The 9,162-nt window shown below is 44.5% G+C and overlaps 1 protein-coding gene across 4 annotated transcripts; it reads left to right on the top strand.

The window, feature by feature from the left end:
• Window positions 1-389: 389 nt before the first annotated feature.
• On the top strand, window positions 390-8,323 carry atp6v0a1a (ATPase H+ transporting V0 subunit a1a). Of its 4 annotated transcripts, none has more exons than XM_049745439.2 (22): window positions 390-544; window positions 1,732-1,903; window positions 2,165-2,243; window positions 2,323-2,420; window positions 2,498-2,626; window positions 2,943-3,025; window positions 3,093-3,219; window positions 3,374-3,456; window positions 3,530-3,623; window positions 3,705-3,917; window positions 4,044-4,194; window positions 4,299-4,438; window positions 4,567-4,733; window positions 4,818-4,908; window positions 5,156-5,274; window positions 5,353-5,569; window positions 5,650-5,757; window positions 5,875-5,982; window positions 6,329-6,346; window positions 6,591-6,708; window positions 6,815-6,986; window positions 7,499-8,323. In XM_049745439.2, the coding sequence occupies exons 2-22, from the start codon at window positions 1,787-1,789 to the stop codon at window positions 7,590-7,592; spliced, it is 2,526 nt and encodes an 841-aa protein (XP_049601396.1). In that variant the 5' UTR covers window positions 390-544; window positions 1,732-1,786; the 3' UTR covers window positions 7,593-8,323. The 4 variants fall into 4 exon arrangements, with proteins under 4 accessions (XP_049601396.1, XP_049601394.1, XP_049601397.1 ...); XM_049745437.2 differs by having other exon boundaries at window positions 6,302-6,346; XM_049745438.2 differs by lacking the exon at window positions 390-544 and adding an exon at window positions 772-1,304 and having other exon boundaries at window positions 6,302-6,346.
• The last annotated feature ends 839 nt before the right edge of the window (window positions 8,324-9,162 follow it).

Genomic DNA, 9,162 nt, shown 5'->3' with positions numbered 1-9,162 from the left:
ACTTTTCACAAAAAGCAGCCATGAATTCTGTTAATCCTGCTGATTGTTTTCTTATGACGCTTATCTTCTTCGGTCTTTGATAGCAGAGGAAAAATAAAAATAATGTTGTAAAAAAAAAGCACTATTCAAAATACGCACACTTACAGACAATACTTAAAACATTTCTATTTTCTATAAGAATTTTTTTTAAATCTATATATTAAAAGACAACGTATTCGAAAGACCGTACGTTACTGCCTCCATGTGGTCAGGTCGTTAAAACGTGACGAAGTCTTACTTTCCGGAATGGCCCAAAAAATTAAACAAATCTAACAAAAAGTCAAGGCAACACTCTTTAATGTTTAATCGTGGTCTAAATTTGTTTTTACAATAATTATTATGATGCTTTCATCTAGCTTGGCATGTCACGTGATCTTCGGTGCACTTCCGCTTTGGGAAGTCGTTGACAAATTTCTCCGTCACCGCAGTCGTCCACAACAAACAGGAAAGAAAGGTGATAACCAAGGAAAAACAAGGCCGAGGAGCTATTTTATCCAACTCAAGCGTAAGTACGCCATTTAAAAAAACAGCAGTTGATGAGAGAGCTTCAAGCGTAACGCGCTAATTCTTTTGCCAAACTTGGTGGTTACATATTAATCAACAGGTGCGCAAAGTTAGCAATTAGCCACACTGTAAACTCATCATTTAATGGGGATATAAAAATGAAGGTCGCCAAAAACCTTTAGTTGCTTTTATACTTACTGCTTACTTGCAAATGTCGTTTCGGCTGCTTAAACGACATTCTATTTGCGATAGAAAACAATAAAAATGCGCTTATATAAAAGCTCAATAAATTTAGCCGGATAGCAAACTCGTAAAGTATTGTAATGTCATTTAGCTTTTCAAATATTCATGTGTTCTTGCTTTGAATGTTGACACTGTCATGGACCAAAAGCTGGCGTGCTGTTTGTTTGTGTATAGTAACTAAACAAGACTACATTGAATTTTGTGCTTGAATTGTGGGAGTATAGTAAGGCTTAATGGTGCTACAGGTCACATGTTCCCTTCATAATCCACAGATAAGCCTTGTGTGTGGTCCTTTTCCCCTACTACAAGGTGTATCGAGGAATCTCTTGTCTTTCCTCATCTGGCATCCCAGGAATTGACCCTCAATTGTGCCTCATTTACTCTGCACTGTCAGTCTACTCCAGCACTACTTACTTTGTTTCATTTCTATTTGAATTGTTTGCCAGTGTAACCGCATTCCTTCCCAGATCATGGGATCAGCGTGAAGGCAACCGGATTTTCTTTCCTCTCGTCACATGGTAACTTCTCGCATGCTATTGCTAAAGTGCACACGTATCTGTTATTTATTAGTCTCCATCTTTAGGAAACGACACACTCCAGGCTACTCGAGAGCTTCTCCAAGTGGGACCAAGCTCTGATAGGATTACTTATATTGGATTTATTGCATACAGAATGATTTATTTTCTTATGTATCGTCTATAGAAGTTAATTTCGGATTTCGCATTTCATTCGCAAGTGTTGGCAAAACACTATGCTTCATTCATTTACCGCCAGCCTCAGACTTCGATGAGTCATGCCGCTTTAGTGTTTGCATACATGAGCAGGTTCATGAGCCGAAGTCATGGGAGAATGTGAATAAAGAAAGGTGCGCAAGCTATGAATATAAATAAATAACACAACTAGGCACCGGTTCACTGTGAAGGTTATTTGTGTGATTTCTTTTAGGTGATCTTTCCTTCGTGAAGGGCGTGCCGGGGTAGCCGAAAAAGCCGCCGCAAACATGGGGGAACTCTTCCGGAGCGAGGAGATGACGCTGGCGCAGCTCTTCCTCCAGTCGGAGGCGGCCTACTGCTGTGTCAGTGAGCTGGGAGAGATTGGGATGGTGCAGTTCCGTGATGTGAGTGGTTGATTCTAATGTGGATTTTGTTCTCAAAATGGCCATCATTTAGGGGTGTGGGTGGGGGGGAGATAAGGTTCAGGAAGCTCGTTGAGAATGAGTGCATGCCTCATTGCAGCATCTTAGTCATGTGCTCACTGCTGACGCTTCATTTCTCACATGAGGGCAGTCACTCCTTACTATCCCTAAGGGAATCTTGCATTGGAGATAGATCATGTTGTAAATCCATTGGAAAAAAAATATAATGTCCTTGTGTCGCAGTTGAATCCTGACGTGAACGTGTTCCAGCGCAAGTTTGTCAACGAAGTGCGGCGATGTGAGGAAATGGACCGCAAACTGAGTAAGTCTTTGTCTATAGTCATAGAAAGGAACTACTCCTATACCGGATTACTATGAAAACAATGCCGTGTCGTTGGCAGGGTTTGTGGAGAAGGAGATCAAGAAGGCCGACATGCCGATCGTCGACACCGGCGAGAACCCCGAAGTCCCTGTCCCGAGAGACATGATCGACTTGGAGGTGAGGGAGAAGAGAGCACCACGGTTTCCCTTCAGCCATCTTTACGTTATTCACTTCTCTCTTCTTCCCTCCTGCAGGCCACGTTTGAGAAGCTGGAGAACGAATTGAAGGAAATCAACACCAATCAGGAAGCCCTGAAGAAGAACTTCCTGGAGCTGACCGAGCTTAAGCACATTCTGCGTCGCACGCAGCAGTTTTTTGATGAGGTCAGCTGGACAGCACACACACTCACTCGCACACACACGCTGGTCAGAACAGGATGTGACATTTACTCTATCACACTTGGCGTCTCAGTTGCTGCCAAGTGTCTGTTTTTCCGGAGCTTTGCTCCAACATTAGTGCCGCTCCAGCGCCTCCATCAACATTACTGTCTTGTCCGCGCGTGTCGAGTTGTCTTTAATGAGTTGAAATGAGCCGTGATGGAGGTTAATCATTTAGCCAGACAGACTGCCGTTGAGCTATTAACCTTCTCTGCCGCTCTTTCATCCCTGTCGTGTTTTTTTTTTTTCCCTGTTCATGCAGATGGAAGACCCCACGTTGCTGGAGGAGTCTTCCACCCTGCTGGACCCCAACGAGGTCAATCGCGTGGCTCCCCTCAGGCTTGGGTAAGACCAACAATTGGACACATTATCGTCGTCCTTCAATTCGTCAGTGACTTGTTCTGTTTTACAGATTTGTTGCCGGAGTCATCGGAAGGGAGCGTATCCCCACATTCGAGAGGATGCTGTGGAGGGTTTGCAGAGGCAATGTGTTCCTGAGGCAGGCGGATATCGAAGACTCTCTGGAGGACCCTTCTTCGGTCAGACTGGAGTGTGCTGATCCGTGCATGTTATGGATGCAGCATACAAATTGATAAATACATCACAAGTTGTCAAAATTCCCATTATCTCGCTCACAGGTAAATTTTGAAACCGGGAAACTCATAATAGATGTCACGTTTCATGTGTTCGCAGGGCGACCAGGTCCACAAGTCTGTCTTCATCATCTTCTTCCAGGGAGACCAGCTGAAGAACAGAGTGAAGAAGATTTGTGAGGGGTGAGTCAACAAAGCCGCATGTTTTTTTTTTTTTTAGTTTGTCGATATTTGCTCACGTGCGCCTCCCTCCCAGTTTCCGAGCGACATTGTACCCGTGTCCGGAAACACCTCAGGAGAGGAAAGAGATGCTCGCAGGGGTGAACGCTCGCATCGATGATCTACAAATGGTAATTCCGCAAACGCTCACGTCAACAGACACACGTCGTCACACAGTAAGTACGCATTTCCCCCCTCCACCCTTCCTCAAGGTGCTGAACCAGACAGAGGACCACAGACAGCGGGTCCTGCAGGCAGCGGCCAAGGCAGTGCGTGTGTGGTTCATCAAAGTGAGAAAGATGAAGGCCATCTACCACACCCTCAACCTGTGCAACATCGACGTCACCCAGAAGTGTCTCATCGCCGAGGTGTGGTGTCCCGTCTCCGACTTGGACTCCATCCAGTTCGCTCTGCGCAGGGGCACGGTGAGTGGAGTGGATTCACACTCATTGGAGGCCAACACAAGGCCCACCCGCACAATCTAACGACTACCAAGAAGTAGCTGAGATGACATCCGTATATTTGAAGACTTTTGCTGTTGTGCCGTTCAGGAGAAGAGCGGCTCCACCGTGCCTTCCATCCTGAATAGGATGCAGACCAAACAGACCCCGCCCACCTACAACAAGACCAACAAGCTCACCTCCGGCTTTCAAAACATCGTGGACGCCTACGGAATCGGCAGCTACCGCGAGATCAATCCAGGTATGGCCCGCTTTTATGATGTCACACTTCCGTCTGTCTGCCTGTTCCATCATCTGTGATATCTCCCCCTCCTTCCCCCCCAATCTATTGCGCAATCACTCTAGCTCCATACACCATTATCACCTTCCCTTTCCTGTTCGCCGTCATGTTCGGCGATCTGGGCCACGGCGTGCTCATGACCTGCGCCGCTCTGTACCTCGTCTTGCGAGAGAGCCGGCTGATCGCCCAGAAGAACGACAACGAGGTATACACCTCCATGTTCCATCATCTTGCCCCTCACATTCATTCCGACACGCAGCGCCGCTTCCTCTGAGCCACGGGAAGAGATTTCCTCTTTTTTTTTGTTTTTTTAACTTGGATTTTTTGTGTCAGATGTTCAGTATGGTGTTCGCGGGGCGCTACATCATCCTGATGATGGGCCTCTTCTCCATCTACACGGGCATCATCTACAACGACTGCTTCTCCAAGTCGCTCAACGTCTTCGGCTCGGGCTGGAGTGTGCGGCCCATGTTTAACGTCCGTGTGGGAGGCAACTGGACGTAAGTGGCGCGGTGCGCTCAGGAAAGTTCACTTTTTTTTTTTTTTACTAAAATGACAATTTTTCCCTCGCTCTCCTTTTTCAGGTTTGAAACACTTGAAGGCAACAAAGTTTTGCAGTTAGACCCTGCGGTAGACGGCGTGTTCAAAGGGCCCTACCCCATAGGCATCGATCCGGTAATTTTTTGCGATGAGCAAAATCATTGTTAGTTAATTATAAAAAAGAAAATGTTTTTATCAATTTAATAACCTTCACATAAACATTTCAACTTTTGCCATTTTCAAAATCAAATGTGGCCCTTGAACACAAAGCCCGACTTCTATTTAATTAGGAGGTGTTTTTTTTTTTTGTTACTGTCTCTTTAATACATCATAGTTAAATAAAGCTTAAACTATAAATACTAAGCCACATCTTATCCGTCAGATCTGGAATATTGCAACGAACAAGCTGACCTTCTTAAACTCCTTCAAGATGAAGATGTCGATCATCCTGGGCGTCATCCACATGCTCTTCGGTGTCACTCTCAGTCTTTTCAACCACCTGTGAGTGTTTCCCCACCTCGTCTCCTACTCGCTCCATCCCTTCGAGTCGCCAACTCTCTTTTTTGTCTTCCCATTCAGTTATTTTCAGAAGCCACTCAACATCTACTTGGGCTTCATCCCCGAGATCGTCTTCATGGCCAGCCTCTTTGGCTACCTGGTGCTGCTCATCTTTTACAAGTGGCTCTCATACAACGTTCGGCTGTCGCGAGACGCTCCCAGCCTCTTGATCGCCTTCATCAATATGTTCCTCTTCAACTACAGCGACCCAACCGTCAAGCCTCTCTACACAGGACAGGTAGGGGCACCTCTTCATCATCGTTATTTTTGTGGTGGAAAGAAATTAGCTGAATTTCCTTCATTTGTTTCTTGTCACAGCAAGCCCTGCAGACCCTACTGGTGCTCATCGCCTTGGCGTGTGTTCCTTGCATGTTGATCGTTAAAACTTTGGTCCTGCGAAGACAATATTTGTGGCGTAAAAACCTGGTAGGATGCAGTTACATGTTCTTCACCCTCACCACTTACACTAACCTTAAATCGTCCTTTGTACTAAACTGAAGACGCCACCGTAGTCTCTCTGAAAGCTTTCGTATTGTGTCACAGGGCACCCAGAACTTCGGGGGCATCCGGGTGGGCAACGGACCCACTGATGACGAGGCGGAAATCATCCAGCACGACCAGCTGTCGCAACATTCTGAAGATGAGCCTGAGGTGAGATTGTGTTGCCCTTTGAAAGATTTATTTGTAAGCGGAAACCTGCGCGTTTCCACTACAGACGTCCATTATGTATTGAGACGCTCTTGTTACAGAACAGCTAATTGTGTTCAAATGTCTTTTGGTTGGTGTTCATTAAAATTGTTTTGGAATCCGAACAAAGCGATAAAGATACTGCTGTGTTAGAAATGATGCAATAATGACTCTTTTTTAACCTTTTTTTTTTTCACTTTACGAGTGTGTAACCCATTTCTTTTACGGCTCTTTGCTGTGTGTTTGTGTGTGTCTGTGTGTGTGTGTGTGGTCAATAATCAAGCATTGCCTTCTGTCGTCTGCTTTCAAGGCACGCGAGGAGGAAGAGGTAGGACCTGAAGCCTGCCACTTATTCTTTCCTAATACACGTGTTATCACACTCTGTCTTTTCCTTACCTTTGGCGCCCCCTTGTGTTGTGTCGGTGCATGTGTTGGTATGACGCAGAGCATAACTTTGTGCATATGGGTTCACTCCTGGTTCATGGCTGGTGTCCTGCTGACTGATCTCAGGGGACTCCCGAGGGGGTATACCGCCATCCATTAAACTGACCGACGTGCCTCTTGTGCCTCAGTTTAACTTTGCAGATGTGGCCGTTCATCAGGCGATACACACCATCGAATACTGCCTGGGTTGTATCTCCAACACGGCGTCCTATCTCAGGCTTTGGGCTCTCAGTCTGGCTCACGCACGTAAGTTCGGTTTGGTTCAATTGGAAACAGCTGAACTCCATTAGAAGTCCAATTTGATTGCGATGTTCCCGCCGGTGGCCAACGTGGCGTCCGCTTTACGATACAGAGCTGTCCGAGGTGCTGTGGTCGATGGTGATGCACATCGGGCTTTCCACACGCAGCGTGGCCGGCTTCTTCCTGCTCTCCATCGTCTTTTGCTTCTTTGCCGTGCTCACTGTGGCCATCCTGCTCATCATGGAGGGCCTGTCCGCTTTCTTGCACGCGCTGCGGCTGCACTGGTGAGCAACACACTGTGTCGATATTGCCATGGCGCTTTGATTTATTTACTCAAATGGGGGCTCTTTAATGTGTGAGGAATAAAACTAAAATAAAACACAAAAATCAAGTTTGACTTAGCATAAGCAAAATATAAACCTTTAGTTAGTTTTTATTAACACAATTTAAAAAAAAAAACACTAACTCCATTAGGTTTATTTGATCATACTCTTTTTTTTTTTTTTTTTTTTTTTGTGATTCATTTACAACTTTTTCAACCATCACACGATACTCGTAAAAAGTCATCTCTTCGATTAGCATTGCCATTTTTCTTTGAGAATAGAACCTGATCACTTTCTGGACAGGAAGTAGGTTTCACATTTTTGGGTGCCGGTCTAAGTCTTGCATCCGGGTGTCATGGGGAGGAGTCCCCTTTGGAACGGAGAGCAAGGGTCGTGAGCAACAAGCTTTGACCGGCGTTCCTGTAAACACCTCCGTCTTGAATGCACCTTGTTGTGTGTACGTGTTTACGCAGGGTGGAGTTCCAGAACAAGTTTTACTCGGGTCAGGGCTTCAAGTTCCTCCCGTTCACCTTTGAAGGCATCCTGGATGGAAAGTTTGAGGACTGAGATCACCCCCATCCGTGTGCTTGTGTGCGTGTTGTGTTATTGTTTGTTAAAATGGGTCATATGCATTTTTTCCACCCACCATGAAACAACTCCAGGTGTCTTATTTTAAGATCTCTAACATTCTTCGGTCAACATGCACAAAAGATCAAGAATAATAGTAAACTTGTCAGAGTCTTGCCAGCTTTTGTTACCATGGTGACTGGGGACTGAACTGCAGCGAAGTGAGGGCTATGCAATGTTGCTATCTTGACAACTTTGTTGCTCTATTCAGCAACGTTTCTGGCTAATTTTCAGGAACTTGACAAAGGGCTTTTCGTGACCAGACTTTTGGAGACCCCCTCCTGAACTGCTCTTCTTACCTTTGTCTTTGACATGGTTGTGCTTCTATGTCTATCTTGAGAACACGGACCCTTAACTGTTTGCAAAACAGTAAAAAGTCAATTTTCCAAAATGTGCAACCAACGTTCGTTCTGCTAGCATCATCTTTAATGTCTGTGTGTCATGTTTGACGTAGTTGAATATTATTTATGCGAGTGTTGTGGTCGATGGTTAGAGCAGCATCAATAAATGTGCGCTGGTCAGTGATGAAGGTTCAGAAAAAGGGAAATGGTTTATCAGGACCCTTGTGAAAATGTTGTCATAGCGACGGATGCTCGCCGGGATCTTTGATGGCCCCTCATGCTGTTTGTGTGTCACGGCAGATGACGTCTTCAATAAAAGTGGGAAGAGATGCTGTTGGTTGTCTGCTTATGCTTATGCTAATCGTCACGAGAACTAGGATCACTTTTTAAAATATACTGGAGCACATTTCATTCAAAAGCATAACATCAAATAAAAAAAAATCAAACCAAAATGTAATGAATAAAGTTTAATCGCCTGCATTTCATGTATGTATTTTTATTTATTATATTATTTATATTATATTATATATTTTTATTTACCATAGTTAAAATGTAGTGCCTTTTGATAGGTGTTATCCATTCATAATTTTTATATATTACGTAAATGAAGCAATTCTAGTTATTACTGCCAGTTTCTCCTGTGTGTATGTGAATACCGTGGCCACAAGGGGGCAGTATTATACAGTAAATTTGATGGTGATACATAGCACACTATTTTTTTTTTTTTTTCATTATTATTTCTTCCCGCATATAAGGAATCTGTGCTGTGAGCAATGTTTGCTCTGACTGCATTATTATTACTATCATCATTATTATTATTGTAGTACCTCACCGGAAAGTAAGAAGAAAATAGCTTAATCCTGAACGGTCCAATAAACAGTAGCGTGTTGTCTTTCTGGCACCTTGGGAGGCCGAGGCAGTAAAAGTCCATGATGAGGAACATCATGTCCTCTCTCCTGTGTATCTTTTAGTGTGGGGGTAGCCACAACAACCTCAAGTAATAATAGATAATAGAGCTCTTTATTTATATTCCCTTTTTTCTTGGAACTTAATTTAATTTGATATTTCCCAGGGTGTCATCACACAGGCAGGATGAGCAACCCCGCAATTCTCGCTGTGTTTACACTTCCCAAAGCTTATTATTGGTCTGCTTTATCTCAAGCAAACAA

This window comes from Syngnathus scovelli, chromosome 16 (genome assembly GCF_024217435.2).
Source record: "Syngnathus scovelli strain Florida chromosome 16, RoL_Ssco_1.2, whole genome shotgun sequence".
NCBI classification, from domain to species: Eukaryota; Metazoa; Chordata; class Actinopteri; order Syngnathiformes; family Syngnathidae; genus Syngnathus; species Syngnathus scovelli.
This window is presented reverse-complemented; position numbering and strand designations above follow the sequence as displayed.